The sequence below is a fragment of the Humulus lupulus genome, chromosome 4, assembly GCF_963169125.1.
Source record: "Humulus lupulus chromosome 4, drHumLupu1.1, whole genome shotgun sequence".
Lineage (NCBI taxonomy): Eukaryota > Viridiplantae > Streptophyta > Magnoliopsida > Rosales > Cannabaceae > Humulus > Humulus lupulus.
The window spans coordinates 9992841-10016937 of NC_084796.1; the positions used below are offsets into that span (position 1 = coordinate 9992841).

Consider the following 24097-nt stretch of genomic DNA (forward strand, 5'->3'; position numbering starts at 1 on the left):
CAAAAGAATTGCCCTCTTCTCCTTCTCTAACCTCAGACAAACGAAGCTGGGAAACACCATGTCTAAGAGATGCAATTTCCTGCTTCAATTCCTTCACTTCACTCTCATGTGAATTCAATGCCAACAAGATGTCCCCTAACTTTTCCCTATCCATAGTTGCCTACAGTAACAAAGAATTTCTTTCCATAATTATAATTATTATATAATAATTTAAATTGGTTATCGACATTTACACATCATCAATGGTGTCACATTAAAATAATAATTGCTTCACCAAAATATCAGCTTCGCCTAACATATTGGAGAAGCCCCCAAAATTGGGTAATATATTAACAACAGTAAAAACACTAATTTTAAACGACTTTAATTCCCAATCAAAACGAATTGCAGTCTATTGTTAAACTTTAGTGACATATCATAACCCAGTAGTATTGGAATATGTTGTCCCTAGTTTTATATATAACAATATTATACATAGCTATAACCACCACAACCTTTTCCAATTCATGGGAATATATTTCAAATAAGATTTCACAGACTACTTCAGAAACAACCAACAAACCGAAGGGAAGTCATGAAATCATGTATATATATATAAAATAATAGAAATGCTTTAATACTTAACAAATCCTTAGCAAAAGTTCAATCTACTCAACTACATAAACGGTACCTCTTCATCAACCTAATACCATAAATGACACCTTCGATGCATAAACATCATTCTTCTTTAATTTAGCATTTTTTTCCTGCAAACCCCTCGCATTGAAACATAACAAGCAAACAGAATGCCAAACTAAAATCACTAAACACACTAGGTCATGGCTAAGTTAAGTTGTAAATCAACTATTATTACTAGTCTTAATTGTACAAACCTGCTACAAATCTAACATCACTACGGACCACACAAAAATTACCCCAAAATAACAGAGTCCAACCTGCACACCCCAAAATAACAGAGTCGAACCTGCTTCGGTGCTTAGACAGAGAAACTTCACTCTCCAACTCCGCGGCCCCTAAATCCACAAATAAGAAACCACCAATAGCCTTGCTTTGAAACCCAGTCTGAAATCAACCACAGCCTAACGCCCCACTGCCAAACACATATATCGTTAATTTACATTCGTATAATAGGTGGAAACTGTGAATTTTTTCACTAGATTTTATCTTTATTTGTTGTTCAATTAACTATATATTTAGTCCCTCCATTACAAAGAGATATCAAAGCTTGGAGAGAATCAATGAATTAGTAATGGGTTCAATCCATAAACAGGCAAAGATAGTCTATGCATTACAAAGAGAGCTAACAATAATTTAAGCCAAAATCTTCATAACCCACCTTAAGTATCTGTGGGTAAGAAAATATCAAAGCTTGGAGAGATTCAATGAAAAATAATACAAATTGCAGACTACAGAGAAACTTTGTATATACCTGATCTTATGAGATGGGCAAGTTCATAGATTGGTGAAAGCTAACTTAATGGCAAGAAAATGATAATTGGACTTCAATAGGATAAGGCAAGGAAGTTTGAAAGCTATAGTGTTCCCTAGGCGATACGAGGTAATAGTTTGCAGGCCTTATATACAGTGATTCAATAAAAGCAATCACAAGCTTGTGAGAAAGCTTTTTAAAGTAGGAATTCTTTTAGGCAAGCGGGAAACCCTTTTGGAGTGTTTTAATCTCATCTAATCCTGTTGGAGTTCTTCTACCTGGACATAAAGAAAAGCCATAGCGAGGACCTCGCAAGCCCTCTTTCTGGAATCAATCATTCCCGTACGTCTCGTCCCTTTCGCGGATGGATTACTTGGATTCCAGGTACAACAGAGATCAATTGCCGGACTTTGACGTATGATCGGGAAGAGAACTAGTTTGAAGTAAACAGATTCGTCTTACCAGCCTAACAACGCAAGAGCAGGAAAGTCGAAAAGAAACAGATTCGGAAGAGAGAGAGAGAATAGTTCTGAATGTGTGTGAATGGGTTCGATTGTGAGGGAAAGAGAGAGAGAATAGTTATGAGAGAGATAGACCAAATATTTGGAAAATCACAGCCCTTTATTTGATCAAAGGGTGCAAAATAAACGTCTCCACCGGTGGAGACGTTTTTACATTCTCCACTTGAGCAATACCCTATATATATATAAAAGGATAAATCTCATGTACGGGCTTCAAAATCAGCCATACCCATACGGGTGTTTTGTGACCAATGAGCTTTTGACACATCACTGTTTTGCTTGGTGTGATTGTGAGCTAAGTGTAGGAGAGTATTTATCATTATGAAATTGACTATAGTACTTCAAAATCAGCCATTTCAAAATTGTAACGTCAAAAAACTAAGGGTGTGATTGGTATTAGATTTAGATTTGATTTTATGTTTTCAAAAACTCAAAATGAGTGGACCCACTAAAATATATGATTGGTATGGTGTGTTTTGAAAACTGTATCCTAATCAGAATTTTAATATTGTGTTATAATTTAGAAAACGAGAAAAACTTGTTTTCTCAGTTTTGTAAAATTATTTTCCAAAATCCCACATATTTTAGTTTCTGTTATATTTTCAAATTTAATACCAATCACAGATTTAATTTTTAAAACTCAAAAACAGTTTACTGACATTGAACCAATCACATTTTCAAAACATGTTTTTAGTCACTAAATTCATATTTTCATTTCAGAATCCACTTTTCAAAAATACAGTTTTCCAATCGCGAACCAATCACACCCTAAGAAAATTATTGAAACATAAAACACTCCAGAAAAATAACACCTAACAAAAATAAGAGAAGATTAATTAAAAATAAAAATGGAGGGAAAGAGGGGTTAGATGGAGGAGACTCAGATTCGCCTTTTCTCAAACAAAGAAATAAAGGGAGAGGAGAAACAGCTACCAGTGGCTGAGAACGACGCCGGAGCACCACTTGGAAAAGGACTGAACCATCTATTTTCCGGCGGAGAATCCGAGTCGGCCAGCCAAGCAACTAAATCTTCTTCTCCCTCTGTCTGATGCATGGAGAGTATCATCACTGTCAAGTTTACAAATCTAGGATTAAGTTAATGCGTCTCTCTGTTTAGTCCTTAGTCCGACATTTTTTTTTGGCAGAGTAGTAGTCAATTTCATAATGATAAATACTCTCCTACACTTAGCTAACAATCACACCAAGCAAAATAATGATGTGTCAAAAGCTCATTGGTCACAAAACACCCGTATGGTCATGGCTGATTTTGAAGCCCATACATAAGATTTATCCAACATATATATATATATATATCTTTATATTCTTTCTATTCCAAAAGTGCCATCTCATTAGGTTTGATTAAAAATAAAATATTTAGTAATTAATTGGTGTTAAACTTAAAGTGGATATATAGTCTATCACTTTCCAAATACAAAAAAAGAAATGTCAAACTCAACCCTCCACAATGTCAACAACGATCTTATTGTTTTTTTTTCTTTTTCGAAAGGGACAAACTTCGTAACTTAAAGTAAATTAAAAACTATTATCTAATTACAACTTGACTAAATTATCCACCATACAACTTGATTTTTCATATTTACTTTATTTTATTGTAGTTAAGTATAAAGTTAATATAAATTTGTTTTTTTTATTGTAATTTGTCGTTTAAACATGCTACAATACAAATGTACAATATATATTTAATTAGTAGTGAGGAAACCATGCCTTGATTAATGGCACGTGTGGAGTGGTCTTAATAGACTACATAACTTAAGGAAAATTAGCCTTTTATTGAAATGTATAAATGGACCATTAAATAAATAAATAAATAATCACGACTAGTATTAATATTGCAACATAGACCGTGTGATTTTACAAATTTAAAAATCTTCTCACCACATCTTAAAAATTATGTGTCTAAAATCTAAAATTTAGAAAAGTCAAAGAGAAAAAGTTCATATTTGTTGAATAAAAAATATTCTAATTGATATCTAACCAATTAAACAAACATACCTATTTAATCATAAATATTTATGTTATTTTTACAAAATAAATTATCAATTCCAACTAAACTTTAACTATAACAAATATGAATTGTTTTTTTGTAGTTACGTGGTAATATAATAATATAACAAATCACACCATATTTTCTCCGATCAATAGTGCAACACCACGTGTATGTCCATACATAATGTTCTAATTTGGATAAAATAGTTAATGAAGAATATGGTTTTGTTATTATCATAGTTGTAATAGTACTATATGTATTTCACCAATTTCAAGGAATTGATTACAAAAGAAAGGACCAATTTGATGTACTTTTTTCCATGGATGAATCTTCGTAACTTTATATATATATATATATATTTACTTCAATCATTACTTTGTGGTAGTTGTATTTAATCATAATAAGAATTTCTTATCCTTGAGTTGACCAATAGAAATGCGCATCAACTTTGACCAAGACTTTTGCACTTGTTTTCTTTACGAAAAGGAGACGCCCATAAATGCAATGCAGTTGCTATTCGTGGAAAGCTTTCATGTAAAAGCTTTATTCAATAATTTTCAACACTCAAAACGCAAGTATGCAGTTACAATATTTTTTGTAAAGTAATATTTTGGTATTTGTGTTTATAAATAATACTTATTTTGTATTTTAAAATTATATATATTTGATATTTTGTATTTTAAAATTCTACGTATTTAGTACATATATTTTAAAATTATATATATTTAGTATTCTAAATTCAAATTTAATTAATAAAATTTTACTAATTTAATCAAATTAACTGCGAACAATTTGATGATATTAATTTTTTTTTATAAATTAGATACAAAATATCTATATTTTTAAAATACAAAAACCTATATAAATATTATTGAAAACAGAAGATACAATAATTATATTTTGCAAAAATAAATATTACAAAATGAATAAATTCCCTTTATAAAAAACCAAAAATAATATTAAGCTTTCAACCCTGTTGTCATTTTGAAAGTTGAAAAGTTGGATGGTAGACATTTCATATACAATTTTGAGGTTGAGGGCCTTTTGGTTTGCCTATCTATATCTAGACTCTCTCCTACTTATGTTATTTCATTCTCCTCTTTGAGTTTATTCCAATAGTTTTCATATTATTAAACCTAGGCACCAGTTGGTTGGGTTGTGACTCAGAAAAACTAAGCTCATGTCTGGAGCTTCTTCATCTTCACCAGCTGGAGCTGCTTTTACTGTTTTCACTTTCTTTGTTGCAATTATCTTTGTTCTTGTTCCTTTTGCAAGAGCCCAGAATGGAACTCAACCCACTACTGATCCCTCTGAAGGTATATTTGTTTATATATATATGTATATGAATACTCTCTCTCTCTCTCATGAAAGAAGTGAAATTTCAGTAAAGTTGAAGCCTTTATTTATTGTTCTATTATTGCAACTTGGTAAGAACAATTTTGCAGAGGCTGAGAATTGATGAATGGTTGTGGTGTATTCACACCATACAAGAACTGGGTTTACAAGTTCTTTGTATTTTCTCTTCCATTTTTACTTGAATTTACACACACAAACACACGTGTTAGCTTATAGATGATTTTAGAATGCCTTATATGAAACTACTGGTGATGAAGAAAAAGGCTTCAACCTTTAGCTGTCTTGAACATCAAATGTGAACTTACATAACTTTGGTTGGTTAACTTTTGTTTTTTTTTTAAAAAAAAAATGATAATTTTCTTTAGTCAGAGATGACATATTAAAGAGATAGCTTTCACCAATAGCAATAGTAATAAATGCATATAAAAAATTCACAAACCGGCAAGGATCACACCCCAAGAATATGGGTTCTTCCTTTATCCACCTACTTTTGATTTTGACTTGTATACTTATGTTTTGATTATTTGGTTTACATGCAGTGAGAGCTTTGAATTCTATTTTTAACCAATGGAAGATAAAGGCTAACACCCAACAATGGAATACAACTGGGGACCCGTGCAGTGGTGCCGCCGTAGACAACTCCAGCTTCGTCGATGTCACTTTTAACCCCTTTATCAAATGCGTCTGCTCTTTCAACAATAACTCTCTCTGCCACATTACTCAACTGTATGTCGGAATATAGTATAAGACTCTTACATATGTTAAATCACGCTTATCATCAAGAACATTATACGAGTCTATATATTTTAATATGATGCTTGAAACATATAAAAATATATATATATATATTTATATTCTAAGCAGCTACACTAGCAATGGCACATATATTGACTTTGGTGATCAAAACTTGTTTACAGGAAAGTTTATGCACTGGATGCTGATGGTCCAATTCCAGAAGAGCTATGGAGTCTGACCTTCCTCTTCGATCTGTATGAGTTTATTGGACCTTTTATAGTTCTCATCAATTCTTTACTACAACATTTTCGCATGCAATGTTGTCATGAATTAACTTAGAGCATATTAACTTGGTTTACTACATGATCTTTTGTAGGAATTTGGGCCAGAATTTCTTGACAGGCTCTCTTTCTCCATCAATTGGAAACCTCACTAAGATGCAATACTTGTAAGCCAACCTAAAATTTGAGCATTGAAAGAACAAGATTTAATAAGTTATGTTCTTTATTTAACTTTTGTTGTTGTTTTTTAATTTGGCAAATACTAGGAGCTTTGGCATAAATGCATTATCAGGGGAGGTGCCAAAGGAATTGGGACAACTTACTGAGCTATTAAGTTTGTAAGTTGAGGGCATTCTTAAATTTCAATGGAAACCTTTTTTATTTTTTCTTTGTGTGTATTATGAAGTTTCCTATGTCCAATTCAATCATATCATGTCTTCTCTTTCATTGTTTATGATATTATTGACATTAATGCTTTGAACTTTTTATATAGGTCCTTTGGATCGAACAACTTCTCTGGTCCTCTGCCACGTGAATTAGGGAATTTAAAAAAATTAACACAACTGTAAGTTGGTGATATTGTTTCTCTTTCCCTTTGTTCTTATTTTTCTTGGCTGCATTTAGTTAGTCCATAAAGCCAGCATATTTTCTATTCAGCTTAATAATATCGCAGTTGTACATTGGCCCCATTCTGATTATTCCTTTGTTATTCCTTGTTTATTTGATAGTTACATTAATAGTGCTGGAGTTAGTGGCGAGATACCTTTGACATTTGCAAATCTTCAAAGCTTGGAAACATTGTATACAATTTCTTCTACCTCATGATTCAATAGATAGACTATTATATAAGAAGGAAAAAAAAAAGTTATAAGTTTATTTTTTAATGAAATCTTCAACTTTCTGCAGTTGGGCATCAGACAATGAATTCACAGGAAAGATACCTGACTTCATAGGAAATTGGACAAATCTTAATACATTGTAAGTCAAGCTGAGCGGTTTTTTTTTTTTTTTTTTTTTTTGTATTCATTTATGTAAGTATGTTGATGGCACTACTTAATTTATCACAATATTAACAATTGTTAGTTCCTTGACTATGTTCCTTCAGGAGTCTTCAAGGAAACTCTTTTGAAGGACCTATACCATCAACATTCGCAAATCTAACTTCTCTAACAGACTTGTGAGTACCATACTTAATAGTCACTTTCATATTTTTATGCAAATTTTTAAAGCTAACAATCTTGAGTGTGAATGATATGTAGGCGGTTAAGTGAAATATCTAATGTAAGTTCTTCTCTTGCATTTATCAAGGATATGAAGTCTCTAAGTACCTTGTAAGTAACATGGTTTCAACACATTATTACACCCTTTCTAATAAATCATTCAAATTCAAACATATCTTTTTTCTTCTGTGCTGTTCTGTTTTGAGATATAATCTAACAACTGTTAAATACAACCTGCAGAATACTTAGGAACAACAATATCACTGGTACAATTCCATTGAATATCGGAGAGCTCCAACAGTTACAACAACTGTAAGTTAATTAAGAAACTCAAAACTACCCTACTTGCACTATTAACTTTTCATGTTCACTGACGAAGTTGCACTTTTTTTTTACAGAGATTTGAGCTTTAACAAGTTAAATGGACAGATTCCAGACTCTCTTTTCAACATTAGCTCGCTCTCTCATCTGTAATACTTCTTCTATCTTCTTTATAACATAATGCCTCAAGAAATACTTTTTCTCTGTAAATTATCAGCAGCTCTTTTAATTTTATGCTTCTTGATAGCTACTATGAAAGTATTAAACCAAGTAATTTTGGTTCCTTAATCAGGTTTCTTGGAAATAATAGCCTAAACGGAACCCTGCCTCAACAAAGAAGTACATCTCTTCTCAATATGTAAGTAAATATATCTGATATTTTAGTAGTTGGGTAAATGTTCAGCAACATTCATGGTAATGACTCTGAAATTGACTTTCATGTACAATGCTATTCTTTCAGTGATCTGTCATACAATAATCTAATGGGGAGCATTCCTTCTTGGGTCAACAATCAAGAAGGTCTACACGTGTATGTTTTAACTCTTAACATTAAGAGATTTTTTTTTAGTTTAACTTTAGTTTTCTCTCTTGGGTTAACATGCTTGTACCAATTGGTTAACTCTTTCTGTCTAAAAAAAACTGTCATTTTTTTTGGCAGTAACTTGGTTGGCAACAACTTTACAATGAATAGCTCAAACAACAGGTAATTTTCCTCAGTATTTTAGAATAGCTTCCTTCATTTTTGCTCTTATTTGTACTGCACTTAATAAATATGTTTCAAGTGTCTACTGCTTAAAACTGATTTCTTGGATTTGTTGTTCAATATTATATAACCTCCTTCTTTTGTCTAAATTTATTCTTTGTTCCTTTCAGTCCTCTTCTTGTAGGTTTGAACTGTCTTCAAAAGAATTTCCCCTGCGGTCTAGGCCGTCCCATATGTAAGTACATTTTAATTGATTACTACACCTTTCATGCAGTTGATTCAAATAGTTTAATTGATTACTAGTAAGAAAACCTTTACTGAGCATTCTTAGCAATATGCCTTTGTTTTTAAAAAGAAAATTACATTGCGTGCAGATTATAACTTCGGAATTAACTCTGGTGGTTTGGAAATTACATCTTCTGATAAAATTTTGTATGAAGAGGATGTTGAGGCTTTGGGTGCAGCTACACATTTTGTCACCAGCAGCAACAGATGGGCAGTGAGCAATGTTGGAGCTTTTGCAGGAAACAATAATGCTACCTATAGAGGTTTTTCATCATCTCAATTCAGAAATACTCTAGATCCAGAACTATTCCAGACAACAAGGCTATCTGCTTCATCATTGAGATACTATGGTCTGGGGCTTGAGAATGGTAACTACACTGTCAAACTCCAGTTTGCAGAAATTGCTATACTGAGTTCTCGCAGCTGGAAAAGCGTTGGCAGGCGTGTATTTGATATTTATATCCAGGTATTGTTCACCTACATGTTCTATGCATATGTTCTTATAAGCATTTTCATTTGTTAAGTGAAATTTAATTTCATTGTTTTTTGCAAACATAAAAATATACCCTTTTTCTAAATATTTGTGTATATTTTTAGGGAATTCGAGTTTTAAAAGATTTTGACATAAAAAAGGAGGCTGGTGGACTCTCTTTTAGAGCAGTAGAGAGAGAATTTACGGCTAATGTTTCACAGAACTTCCTTGAAGTCCACCTCTTTTGGGCTGGAAAAGGAACTTGTTGTATACCTGCTCAAGGTACTTATGGGCCTTCCATTGCAGCAATCAGTGCCACCCCAAGTAAGAATAATATGGTGTGGATATTCTTAAGCTCTATTTTTAAAGGAATTACAAGTCTCATTTGGTTGACCATGGTTGTTTTAATACAGATTTTACACCCACTGTCAGTAACAAATCCCCAAGCACTAAGAAGAACCATACAGGTCTGATCGTGGGAATTGTTGTCGGATTTGCTGTTTTAAGCGTTTTGTGTGTGTTAGTGGCAATCTACATTGCTCAACGAAGAAAGAGAGCTCAAATGAATGAAGGTAACATTTCTTGATCTATTGCATTCTGGTTTTTCTTTTACTATACTTTGAACTTGAAACTCTGACAGTGATCTGTATGTTAAGAAAACTACTTCATTATTGGCATTTCAGCACACCAATTTATTGACTGTAAATTGCATTGCAGAGTTCTTGGGAATGGATGTTAAACCATTCACTTTCAGCTATAGCGAACTAAAGACGGCTACCAATGATTTCAATTCTACTAATAAGTTGGGAGAGGGGGGATTTGGACCTGTCTACAAGGTATGTAGTGCCATTAATAAGTTCATAACAACTTTGCAGGCTAACAGTTATCATTTGTTGATGATACAAAAGCTCATAATACAATTTTCCTTATTACTCTACAGGGAACGCTTGAAGATGGAAGAGTTGTCGCGGTGAAGCAACTGTCTGTGACTTCTCATCAAGGAAAGAGCCAGTTTGTTGCTGAAATCGCCACAATATCTGCTGTGCAACATCGTAACCTGGTCAAATTGTACGGATGTTGTATTGAGGGAGATAAAAGACTTCTTGTTTACGAGTACCTAGAAAACAAGAGTCTTGATCAAGCATTATTTGGTGTGTGGATAACAATATTGTTTGTTTGTTTGTATAAATCCAAGCAAATAATACCAAATAAATTTAAAAATGTCTGTGGCTGTCATGTATCAGGGAAGCATAGTTTGAAGCTGGATTGGTCAACACGTTTCGACATTTGCATGGGCGTAGCAAGAGGTCTAACTTATCTTCATGAGGAGTCGCGGCTTAGAATTGTACACAGAGATGTCAAGTCCAGCAACATTCTGCTTGACTATAATCTCATCCCCAAAATATCAGATTTTGGTTTGGCTAAACTTTATGATGATAAACAGACTCATATAAGTACACGAGTTGCTGGAACAATGTAAGTTAAATCTTGATGAAAAACATATAGTCTTTGGCTTGTTTTTTTTACTGATAGTTTTTAACTCAAATCTTTTTGATGGAATTGCAGTGGTTATCTTGCACCAGAATACGCCATGCGCGGCCACCTTACAGAGAAAACCGATGTCTTTGCATTTGGAGTTGTGGCTCTAGAGCTTGTTAGTGGCAGGCCAAATTCTGACTCTACTCTAGATGAAGAAAGAATGTACCTTCTTGAATGGGTACGGAAAATCAAATTATTATGAGCTATGCTTTTTATGTTTAGTTTTCTTAATAGAGTTTGATCTTGACACATGTTTATGATTGTTTCATGCTCTCTAGGCTTGGGATTTGCATGAACAAGGCCGTGAACTCGAACTGGTGGATTCAGAACTATCAGATTTCGAGGAGGAAGAAGTGAAGAGAATCATTGGAGTGGCTTTACTATGCACTCAAACCTCACCAACAGTGCGTCCACCTATGTCCAGAGTGGTGGCAATGATTTCAGGAGACAGTGATGTGAGCACTGAAATTTCAAGGCCTGGTTACTTGGCTGACTGGAAATTCAATGATGTCAGCACTCTAATGAGTCAGATTGCAAAAGGGACCAATTCTAGCTTTTATGACTCGTGTGCGAGCACAAGTGTTTAACGCCCAAAATTTGACAACCACTAAGCGGTGGTTGTAGTATAATCGGGCGGTCGATCCACAAGGAGGTAGCCTAAAATAAAAAAATTAGTAGAAAATAACACAAAAAGTTAGTAACAAGAATTAAATAAAATTGTAAATGGAAAGAGGTTTGAGATTTTGGTATTGTATTTTTTTGATGAAATGATAAAGTGAGATAGGTGAGATAAATGTAACATGTAATCAAGAGTTTGAGAAATAGAAAGGTTTCAAGAATCATCCATATGCTTGCTTAGTTACTTGGTTACTTGATTTACAAAAATACACAAGTAAATAATTCACATCCCAACATTTACTTGGAAAATCTAACATTAAAGTCCATATTCTTTTCTAACAAAAGTTCATTTGAGTTATAAAGTTCTTTACTTTAAAAAAGTACAATGTTAATCTTATGAAAAATCTAAAAATGACAAAATACCCAAGGACAATAATGCAATAGAAGATTAGATATAAAATTATGTATCAATATTACTTTTACTAATTAGAAGCACATAGAAAGAGCATGACTAATCCTATATACTATTAGCATAAGTAAATAAAGATAACAAAATAAAGATAGAGATGAAAGAACATAAATAATTCAAATATATTATATTAAGAACATAGTATATCAAAGTAGCAAAATAACATCACTTGCATATGGAATCATCCCTAACCTTCCTAGGAAGATTAGACCATTATGTTCATGATTCTCACAAAATTCTAAGAAGAAAATATGAGAAGAAAGTGAGTGGAAATTTTGTTATAGTTTCTCTACTCTAAAAATTACCTTCCAAATGTGAAGAAAGTGTTCCTATTTATAGATGGAGAAAATGACTAAAAAGAAATTAAACAACAAAATGGAGTTTACAAAATAAATCTGAAATATTAATGATAAAATATGATTTTGAAAAATCAAATCTTATTATTAATATTACCCTAACTATTTTTGTGTATAGTCAAAATGCCATTTTTTAAAATACCACAAAAACATGAGCTTTAAAGCTCAAAATGACAATTTTACAAGCCCAATACCCACAAAATATGGCTGGTGACATAAGGGGGTTTTGACCCATTTTCAGCAAATGAGGGAGTGCCACCTGGGCGGCTGATGGGAAGGCTTCGGATTGGGCTCTTTGGGCCGTGTGGGGTCTTTGGCTAGGAAGAGGCAGCTTGGTGCTTGGGCCTTTATTGGGCTGGTGGTCACGTTGGAGTGAAGCTACTGGCTGAAGGAGTACTTGGTCAAAGGCTGAAATGAGGAGCTGAAGGGAGTTGGACACGTGGCGCGCGCTGGGTGGCTGGCTGGGTTCTCCTGGGATGCGTGGCCGCTTCTGGCGATGACACCTGGCGGCTGGACAAGGAAAGAAAAAATGGCAGTGGCCATATTTGGGCTTGGGCCAAATGGGCTGAACCTCATTTCTTCAAAAATGCCACTTTCTTCATTTTGTTTTTCAATTTTAACTATTTCTCTATTTTCTATTTTTATTAGTGTCCAAATGCAATTTATTTCTTAAAAATTAAACATAACTTAAATTAAAATTAATATTTTTAATTATAAAATATATTACAATAAATTCATGAAAATATTAATTAAAATTTAATTTATTTTACACTTTAAAACTAATTAATTTGCATTTTTGAGTACTAATCAACAAGCATGGTGGTAGACGCAAAGCTACCGCCAGAAGCTATGGGCAAGGCTCAACCAAATGTTCACAACCCGTTAGAGAGGGATTGTGATGAAAAATTGGTTTGAGTTTGGTTTGTGAGATGTTCTAAATTTCTTAGTTGTACAATGTAAGATATCAATGAGAATTTCTGTTTTTTTTTTCACCCCAATTTGTAGTTATTTAATTCTTTTTCCTGTACAAAAGATTATAATAAAAGCAATGACCAATCAATGGTACTATTTACTAATTACTGTGCTTCATTATACGTTCTGCAATATGAGAGTTATTTGACATTGGAATACTAGAATTTAATGGCGTGTCATGTATATCACAGCAAAAAGTTGATAATTACAAATGTTTTTTCTAAAAAAAAATAAACTATAAAAGTAATAAGCAGAGCTAATATGTAATATTAATTGATTAAATTAAGATTATATATATATCTTCTATATAAAAAATGGTGTAGATAATGGATATTGTTGGTTTTAATGGTTTGTTTTGTTATTTTTAAGAGAATATTTTAAATATTTAATGAAATATACTTTTAAGACTAATTAAAAATAGAGTTATTAATTATATTAATATAAATTAAAATATTATAACATAAATTTAAATTTAAATTCAAATGTTATAAAATTTCATTATTATAATAATATAAGGGAAAATTGCACAATACACCGTAAGTTAATTTTTTTTTTGATACATACGGTTTATATTAAAAATACAATTTTTAATATCAAATATACGGATATTTTATATCCTGAAAATCAGACTCACATCTCTCCTCCATTAACAGTCAATGACCATGTCCCCTCAACTTTCTCTTTTTTTTTTCTTCAGATTTTCACCATTTTTACTCCTCATTCTCACATATATTTTTTTAATTATTTTGTGCTGAAAAGATTTGGTAGGAAAATTGAATGGTCATTAGCAACCTCTCCCGTCATTGCTACACTCTGCGAGCTAACCGAAGCTTCAATGGCAACAAAAATGTTAATGGCTACGATGCCTCTATCTTTTTCTTCTTCGTCTCCTCCTTTCACTTTTCACCATCACCACCAGGTAAATAAAATTCATTTTCAACTTTTCAGTCTATTTCTTTGATCTTTCTCCTCTGAATCTTAGCGTTTATACCCACACCCATCAACTTTTTTTTTATATAATGTTTCTTTTCTCTTTCTCCTGTTTGGTTGCTTTGAAAATGTAGAAAACTGAGGAACTTGTTTGATGAGTTTGAAATTTCTGTGATTGTTATCAAAATTTGGAATCTTGGAATTTCCATCGGCTCATTTGTTTGGAACAGTCAAAGAGATTACTAGGTTTGTTCGGTTATATAATTATATATATATATATATATATATTTGAAGGTGTTGGAACCTTTTGTTATGAATTATTAAAAATTGATACATTTGTGTGTGATATGGGAAAAATCCCACATGGATTTGGAACACTTTTCATAGAGTGTATATATATTGCAAATGCAATGACTTGGGGTGTGCCCTAAGGGGTACCCAGTTTTGTGTGAATGGGTGAGGACTCACACACTTGACCACCACACACGCGCGCGCGCCGCTGCCGCCGTCCGTCCGACCGACCCGAGCTGAGCTGGCGGGCGGGCTGGTGGTGTGGTGTCGTATTTAAGTTTTATTTTTTTTTAACAAGGTATCTAAACGTTTATTTTTTTTATTTAAATTTTAAACGTTCATTTTAATAATACCAAAACGGTTTTATTTTTATTAATTGAAGATAAACGTTTTTGGGGATTTTTCTGTGTATAAATAAGATAGAACCATTTTGGAAAATATAGAACAAATACACAGAGTTCTTTCTTGGTTCTACGAAATTTCTCAGAGAGCAATTTTATAAAGGGTGTATAAGAACGATCCTCTCGGTGCAGGGAGAGATCGTACAGAGGCTGTTTTATCCTGGGGACGGCGTGGTTGATAGATTGCCGTGCACACTTAGGGCAGAGCCGCGAAACGTCTTAAAGAGAGCGACTTTGTCCGCGACTCAGCCAGAAATATTGATCGGTAAATTCGTTCCATTTTATTTTTCTATTGTGGAATATCAATTTTAAGACGTTCTGTTCTGCTATGGCTGCAACCGATGAATTTTCTGGTTCTACCTCTGTTGATATTAACAAGCCATTTCGCTTTGAGGGTTTGCAATTTAAGCGTTGGAAACAGAAGATGCTTTTTTATCTGACCATGAAGAAGGTGGCGTTTGTGCTCACTGCTCTGAAGCCGGTTGTCCCTGAAGCCTCGACCGACAAGGACAATCAGACTGAACGTGAGAAGCAACAGAAGGACTTGGACTCCTGGGTGGAAAACGATTTCCTATGTAAGAATTTTATTCTTAACGGTTTATCTGATGATCTTTATGACTATTATAACTCAGACAAGTCAGCAAAGGAGATTTGGGAGGCGCTGCAAAAGAAATATGATACAGAGGAGGCGGGGACTAAAAAGTACGCTGTTAGTCGCTACCTGAAGTATCAGATGGTTGATGATAAATCTGTGGAGGCCCAATCTCACGAAATTCAGAAAATTGCTCATGAGATTATCTCGGAAGGTATGGCCCTTGATGAACAGTTTCAAGTTGCTGTTTTAATTGACAAATTACCTCCTTCCTGGAAGGACTTTAAAAATGTTCTCAGGCATAAGACTAAGGAATTTTCCTTAGAAAGCTTGATCACCCGCCTTCGTACTGAGGAGGAAGCAAGGAAACAAGACCAGAAAGAAGAGGTGCTTGTTGTCTTTAACAGCATCTCTAAGAAGCCCACACCTGCGGTTCTGAAGCCAAATGGCAAAACCTTTAAGAATCAGAACCGCAACTCGAATTCAAATTCCAACCGCAACGCGAATTCAAATCCCAACCGCAACAACCAGCACAATCCTCGAAACAACAATCAGAATTGGAACCATAACAGGAACCAACATGGAAGGCAGCAGCCTCCACCTAAACAGAATGACTCTGGACAATTCCTCTGTTACGTTTGTAACAAGCCAGGTCATATGGCACGTAAGTGTAGGAACAAGCCAAGCACTGCTCCACATGCTAACTTGACTGAAGAAGCTTTTATAGCTATGATTTCTGAGATCAACCTCATTGGTGGATCAGATGGGTGGTGGGTAGACACTGGCGCTTCTCGCCATGTCTGCTATGATCGTGCTATGTTTAAAACATACACTGCTGCTGATGATAAGATAGTGCTGTTGGGAGATTCCCACACCACTATTGTTGCTGGGATGGGAAATGTGGAGCTTAAGTTTACCTCAGGAAAGACTTTATTACTGAAAGATGTAATGCATACTCCTGAGATGAGAAAGAATCTGGTTTCTGGTTTTCTGCTTAATAAGGCTGGGTTTACTCAAACTATTGGGGCTGATTTGTACACCATCACTAAGAATGGTATTTTTGTTGGGAAGGGTTATGATACTGATGATATGTTTAAGTTAAATGTTGAATCCAATAAAGTTTTTCCTTTTGCTTATATGTTGTGTGATTTTAATGGTTGGCATGCTAGACTTTGTCATGTTAATAAGCGCATTATTAAGAACATGAGTAACATAGGACTGATTCCTAAAGTGTCAGAAAATGATTTTGAAAAATGTGATTTTTGTAGTCAAGCAAAAATAACTAAGACTCCTCATAAATCTGTTACTAGAGAATCTGAGCCACTAGATTTAATTCATTCAGATATTTGTGAACTTGACGGAACGTTAACTAGGAATGGTAAACGTTATTTTATCACTTTTATTGATGATTGTTCTGACTTTACTTATGTGTACTTGATGAAAAATAAAAGTAATGCGCTTGACATGTTCAAATTATTTGTGACTGAAATTGAGAATCAATTCAATAAGAAAATTAAAAGGTTTCGTAGTGATAGAGGTACTAAATATGATTCAAACATGTTTATTGAGTTTTATAATTCTCATGGCATTGTACACGAAACCACTGCACCATATTCACCTGAAATGAACGGTAAAGCTGAAAGGAAGAATCGAACTTTTACTGAATCTGTTGTAGCTATTTTATTGAATTCTGGTGCTGCATCTCATTGGTGGGGTGAAATTCTCTTAACTGTTTGTTATGTGCTTAATAGAGTTCCTAAGTCTAAAAGTAAAGTTTCACCCTATGAGATCTTGAAAAATAGGCAACCTAACCTGTCTTATTTTAGAACTTGGGGTTGTCTGGCTTATGTTCGTATTCCTGATCCTAAGAGAATTAAACTAGCAAGTAGAGCCTATGAATGTGTATTTATCGGATATGCAATGAATAGTAAAGCATATAGGTTCTATGATTTAAATGCGCATGTTATTGTGGAATCAAATGATGCTGATTTTTATGAACATAGATTCCCTTTTAAATTGAGAAATAGTGGGGGCGCATCTACTAGCAACATTCCTGTGATTAGGAGTAATGAACATATTGAGGATAGAGAATCAGAACCTAGGAGAAGTAAAAGAACTAGAGTTGCTAAAGATTATGGTTCTGATTTCTGTGTCTATACATTAGAGGAGGATCCTGCTAACCTCCAAGAAGCCTTGTGCTCTTTAGATGCTGACCTTTGGCAAGAAGCAATAAATGATGAGATGGAGTCTCTTGAGTCTAACAAAACATGGCACTTAGTTGATTTACCTCCTGGTTGTAAGCCTATAGGTTGTAAGTGGATTTTGAAAAAGAAATTGAAACCCGATGGTACTGTTGAAAAATACAAGGCTCGTTTGGTAGCCAAGGGTTTTAGGCAGAGAGAAAACATAGATTTCTTTGACACCTTTTCACCTGTTACGAGGATAACATCCATTAGAGTTTTGATTTCCCTAGCTGCAATTCACAATCTAGTTGTTCATCAAATGGATGTTAAGCCTGCTTTTTTGAATGGTGAATTAGAAGAAGAAATCTATATGGATCAACCGGAAGGGTTTGTGATCCATGGCCAGGAATATAAGGTTTGCAAGTTAGATAAATCTCTGTATGGTCTTAAGCAGGCACCTAAGCAATGGCATGAGAAATTTGACAATTTAGTTATCTCACATGGATTTAAAGTGAATGAAAGTGACAAATGCATCTATTATAAATCTGATAATGACATTTGCACTATTGTATGTCTATATGTGGATGACTTGCTCATATTTGGTTCGAATATCCATGCTGTGAATGTTGTGAAATCTCTGTTGTGTGCTAACTTTGATATGAAGGACCTCGGAGAAGCGAATGTTGTTGAGTCTAGTTTTTATTATGTTTTGGTGATGTTTTTAGTAGTCTTTTATTTTGTTTTTCCTTGTTTTAGCGCGGGTTTATGCTTTGTTTGGTTGTTTTTGTGAATATCAGGAAGAATTGAGCATGTGGAAGAAAATGCCAAAGAAAGGGAAGAAATAACCGAGTTTTCCATCATATTTTGATCAAGAATGGTTCTCAACACAATTTGGAAGTGTTGGTGAAATTTTGGGATGAAAACTTGAAGAAATGAGATTTCCCTTAAGAGCCACGGCATGAGCAAAAGGGAGCCGCGGCTAGGTGGGAAACAGAAGCATTGTTTTTCAGGAAGTCTTCGGGCCGCGGCATGGCTAGATAGAGCCGCGGCATAGATGGGTACTCTGTCCAGAATTCGTCGATGCGGGCCGCGGCATGGCTTCAGAGAGCCGCGGCATGAAAAGGACCTCCTGCCCAGAAATTGTGATACGGGCCGCAGCATAGTGCATGTAGAGCCGCGGCCTGCTTCTTTAATTTTTGAAATCTTAGGTTTTAAGATTGCGAAAAGGAGAGGCATAGGGAGGTACGGACGAAGGAGGAGTTCTGGTTTTGGGAGGCTGAAGCTTAGAGTATTTTTTATATGTTTTCTTCCTGATGTTATCTTTAGTTTTTGTTGTGATTAGTACTATGACTATGAACTAATTTTCTGTTTAGGATGTTCAATTGAATCTCTTGAATTTCTGTTATGACCTAATGCAATTTTAATTTCCTCTTCTTCAATCTTCTTCAATTCCATATAATCTGTTCTTATAGAGTGATTATTGATTGGCCATCTTTAGTCACATTCATATGTTTTTAAGTCAAAATATGAGAAGTGAGATTTAATTATGCTTTGGTTATATTGGACATAATTTTGATTTAGAACGAAAGTATCTGAATTAATTATGTAACTGTTGTTAAGTTGTGGAAATTAATGCTACCTTTGTGGTTCAATTTACCATAGAAATATAGGAAATTTTCACCTAGGTTGAGTTTATAATTCATAGTATGATTATAGGCTGCTGTATCAACTTGTTAATTGAAGTAGGTAGAAATAAGAAGAATTCACATTTTGCATTAGGGAATAATAGGAAGGATAGTTGATGAGATTGAATATCCTAATTGTTTCCCAGTGATTAAAGTAAAAGTTTTACTATTAGTTTTTATTCCATTTAATTTCGATTATTATTTCTGCATTTTATTGTTACTTTTGATGTATTTTACAAAAATCAAGAATTTCAATTTATCAAATAGAACAAGAAATTAATTGATTGGTAATTGATAACTCAGTCCTTGAGGACGATACTTGGTTTTACCATTTTATTACGAATTTGCGACTGTGTGCACTTGCATAGCAAAATTATCGCAACAAGTTTTTGGCGCCGTTGCCGGGGACTGAAAATAATTATCAATATCAGTCTAATTAATTTTTATTCTAATTTGATTTTAATTTATTTGTTTCTAATCTGTTTAGTTGCTTAATTTTTCTATCTCAGGTGAATTTTTGTATATGCGTGGCAGAAAAGGAAAAGCCACACTTATTCCTCTGAATCACGAGATTGAAAAGTCTTGCAATCAAATCAGAAAGAACAAGAGAGAGGCCCAGAATTCTGTGAAGATGGCACAGAATGATGGGGATGGCAGGAATGGTCTAAATCCAGGAGTTGTACAAGGGGTTCAGGCTCAAACCAATGCTGAGAGGAGCTTGAGAGATTATGTGCTACCCACTCTGACGGGAGTACAAAATAGTATACGCTCACCAGCTGTAGAGGCCAACAACTTCGAAATCAAGCCTGCTATTTTACAAATGGTGCAGTCCTCTGTGCAATTCAATGGGTTGCCCTCTGAAGATCCTCACACCCATTTGTCTAACTTTCTGGAGTTGTGTGGAACCTTCAAATATAATGGGGTGAGTGATGACGCAATTAAGCTTAGGCTCTTCCCATTTTCTCTAAGGGACAGAGCTAAAAGTTGGCTGAACTCTCTGCAACCAAATTCCATTGTCACCTGGCAAGATCTAGCTCAGAAGTTTTTGTCCAAATTCTTCCCTCCGTCCAAAGCTGCTAAATTAAGGGGAGAGATAAATAACTTTTGCCAGAATGACGGAGAGTCATTATATGAGGCGTGGGAACGGTTTAAGGAACTCCTGAGAAGATGTCCTCATCATGGCATTGAACAGTGGAGGCTAGTACAGAACTTCTACAATGGTTTATGTTCGACAACCAGAACCATTATTGATGCTGCAGCAGGTGGCACTTTTATGAGCAAGAGCGCAACTGGTGCTTATGAGCTGCTGGAGGACATGGCTACAAACAACCATCAGTGGTCAGAGGAAAGATCATCAGGAGTTAGAAAGGTAGCTGAGGTGCATGAGCTGGATGCAATCACTGCTTTAACAGCGCAAGTAGCCTCTTTGACTAAGCAGTTGCAACAGAGCAGTGTATCTGCTAATGCAGTTCAGATGGCAGTGAGGTGTGAAATGTGTGGTGGTGCTCATTCTTTCGATCAGTGCCCTATCTGTAATAATAACACCCCAATGGATCATGCTCAAGTTCAAGCGGTGGGAAACTTTCAAAGGCCGCTTAATAATCCATTCTCCAACAACTACAATCCAGGGTGGCGAAATCATCCAAATTTTTCGTGGAAGAATAATCAAGGCCAACAACCTCAGTTTCAGGGCCAGTTTCAGAATAACATGCCTCAGCCACCTATGAATCAAGCGTCGTCATCACTGCAGCCTAGGCCTCAACAATCAATGCCTCAACCTGAGAGACCTAATGAACTGCAAGCTGCCCTGTTGACTCTTACTAATACTCAGACTCAATTTATGACTGAGACCATATCCTCTATTCGAAACCTTGAGACACAGGTTGGGCAGTTGGCCAATATGCTCAATAACAGACCCCAGGGAAACTTGCCTAGTAATACTGAAGTCAACCCCAAGGAGCAAGTTCAGGCAATCACTTTGAGGAGTGGGAAGCAAACAGAGCAGCCTAGACCTCCACAGGCAGTGGTTCAGAAAAAAGAGATGGGTGCACAGTCTGATTCGGAAAGGGTTACTGAAGACCATCAGAAGTCAGAACAGAGTCCCCCAGTTGTCATTGAGCAGCCAGTTAGAGTTCCATACCCTCAGAGGCTTAGAAAGACTACCCTTGCTAAACAGTTTTCTAAGTTTCTTGAGGTGTTTAAAAAGCTGCACATAAACATTCCTTTTGCGGAGGCCTTGGAGCAGATGCCCAGTTATGTTAAGTTCATGAAGGAGATTCTGTCAAAGAAAAGGAGAATGGAGGACTATGAGACTGTAGCACTCACTGAAGAGTGCAGCGCTATTTTACAAAGGAAGTTACCCCAAAAGCTGAGAGATCCGGGGAGTTTCACCATACCTTGCACCATTGGCAAGTTTGAATGCAAGCATGCCTTATGTGATTTGGGGGCAAGTATCAATCTGATGCCCTTATCTGTGTTTAAAAGACTTGGTTTGGGGGAGGCAAAACCAACAACTGTCACTTTACAGCTCGCAGACCGATCGTTAACACATCCACGAGGTATTATTGAGGATGTTCTTGTGAAAGTGGATAAGTTCATATTTCCCGCTGACTTTATTGTTCTGGACATGGAGGAGGACACAGATGTCCCTATTATTCTTGGTAGGCCATTTCTAGCCACAGGCCAAGCTCTTATTGATGTTCACAAAGGAGAGCTTAAGCTGAGAGTTCAAGGAGATGAGGTGGTCTTTAATGTCTTCAAGTCTATGAAGTATCCGGTGGCTAGTGACAGTTGCTTTAGTGTGGATATGATAGAAAAGGCAGTCTCCAAGAGAAGGATGAGCAGTGATGCCTTAGAGGCAGTATTATTGGGTGATGAGGGCGATGATGATGAGGACGCTGAGATCAGAGAATGTGTCAACTGGATCAATTCTTTCTTACCATATTGGAAAAAGTTCCAAGAATTAGCGAATGCGACTGATAAACCACTAACCTCCATTCAGCAGCCACCACCGTTGGAATTAAAGGTTCTCCCAGATCACTTGCAATATGCTTATTTGGGAGAGAATGAAACTTTACCGGTCATTGTGTCAGCTGACTTGTCAAAGGTAGAATTGGAGAAACTGTTGAGGGTTCTAAGGAAGCATAAATTGGCCATTGGGTGGACCTTGGCAGATATTAGAGGAATCAGCCCAGCGACAGTGATGCATAAAATCTTATTGGAGGAGAATAGCAAGCCATCCATAGAGGCTCAGAGAAGACTCAATCCAGCCATGAAGGATGTAGTATTGGAGCAGATTCTTAAATGGTTGGATGTTGGGGTGATCTACCCAATTTCTGATAGTGCATGGGTGAGCCCTGTACAAGTGGTACCTAAGAAGGGTGGAATGACTGTGGTGAAAAATGAGAACAATGAACTCATTCCAACAAGAACTGTAACGGGGTGGCGGATTTGTATAGACTACCGCAAGCTCAATAAGGCAACAAGGAAGGATCATTTCCCTTTGCCTTTCCTTGATCAGATGCTTGACAGATTGGCAGGCCATAGCTACTACTGTTTCTTAGATGGGTATTCTGGGTATCATCAGATCGCTATTGCACCAGAGGATCAAGAGAAAACAACCTTCACATGTCCTTATGGCACATTTGCTTTCAGGAGAATGCCATTTGGACTGTGCAATGCCCCTGCAACATATCAAAGGTGCATGATGGCCATATTTTCAGACATGGTAGACAGGTGTATTGAGATTTTCATGGATGATTTCTCTGTTTTTGGCTCATCATTCGACCTCTGTTTGGGTAATTTGGAGAACGTGCTGCGTCGTTGTGAGATGGCTAATCTGGTGTTGAATTGGGAGAAATGCCATTTTATGGTGAAAGAGGGGATCGTTCTTGGCCATAAAATTTCAAGTGAGGGAATTGAGGTAGATAGAGCGAAAATTTCTACCATTGAAAGGCTACCTCCACCAGTTTCAGTCAAAGGAGTTAGAAGTTTTCTTGGTCACGCTGGGTTCTATCGAAGATTCATCAAAGATTTCTCAAAGGTGTCTAAGCCTCTCTCGAATCTGCTTATGAATGGAGTTGTCTTTGATTTTAATGACGAATGTTTGAGGGCGTTCAATTTCTTGAAAGAAAAGCTTATTTCTGCTCCAATTGTGATAGCTCCGAATTGGGAATTGCCTTTTGAGTTGATGTGTGATGCCAGTGATTACGCAGTGGGGGCAGTTCTGGGACAGCGGATTGACAAGGTATTCAGGTCTATTTACTATGCTAGTCGGACTCTAAATGATGCTCAGCTGAATTATGCTACTATAGAAAAAGAGTTGCTAGCTATTGTGTTTGCTTGCGATAAATTCAGACCATATCTGATTGGTAACAAGGTGATTGTCTACACTGATCACTCTGCCATTAAATACTTGATGTCAAAGAAAGATGCCAAGCCCCGCCTGATTAGATGGATTCTGTTGCTTCAAGAATTTGACATGGAGATTCGTGACAAGAAGGGCAGCGAGAATGTGGTAGCTGATCATCTCTCTAGAATTGAGGTGGAGGAGACTGAAAACAAGAAAGCAATGCAAATCAATGATCATTTTCCTAATGAGCAGTTGTTTGGGGTAAGTGAAACCTTAGCTGTCCCTTGGTTTGCAGACTTAGTGAACTTCTTAGTCGCCAAAATTGTGCCTTCTGAAATGTCAAAGCAGAAATTAAAGAAATTCTTTTCTGAGGTGAAAC

The 24097-nt window shown here is 35.5% G+C and overlaps 1 protein-coding gene and 1 non-coding gene across 3 annotated transcripts; one reads left to right on the forward strand and one right to left on the reverse strand.

The window, feature by feature from the left end:
- The first annotated feature begins 5028 nt into the window (after positions 1-5028).
- LOC133829942 (probable LRR receptor-like serine/threonine-protein kinase At1g56140) lies at positions 5029-11712 on the forward strand. 2 transcript variants are annotated; one of them, XM_062259786.1, is made up of 24 exons: positions 5032-5274; positions 5854-6040; positions 6232-6303; positions 6426-6497; positions 6597-6668; positions 6824-6895; positions 7059-7130; positions 7237-7308; positions 7436-7507; positions 7590-7661; positions 7791-7862; positions 7949-8020; positions 8164-8229; positions 8332-8400; positions 8530-8574; positions 8745-8809; positions 8949-9325; positions 9457-9655; positions 9745-9903; positions 10049-10167; positions 10272-10482; positions 10576-10807; positions 10898-11048; positions 11149-11712. In XM_062259786.1, exons 1-24 carry the CDS (start codon positions 5139-5141, stop codon positions 11455-11457), a joined length of 3045 nt encoding a protein of 1014 aa, XP_062115770.1. In that variant the 5' UTR covers positions 5032-5138; the 3' UTR covers positions 11458-11712. The 2 variants fall into 2 exon arrangements, with proteins under 2 accessions (XP_062115769.1, XP_062115770.1); XM_062259785.1 differs by having other exon boundaries at positions 5029-5274; positions 10272-10807.
- An 8733-nt stretch (positions 11713-20445) lies between these two features.
- On the reverse strand, positions 20446-20552 carry LOC133833541 (small nucleolar RNA R71). The gene has a single exon (XR_009892917.1). It is a non-coding gene; the product is annotated as a small nucleolar RNA R71 (small nucleolar RNA).
- Positions 20553-24097: the final 3545 nt, after the last annotated feature.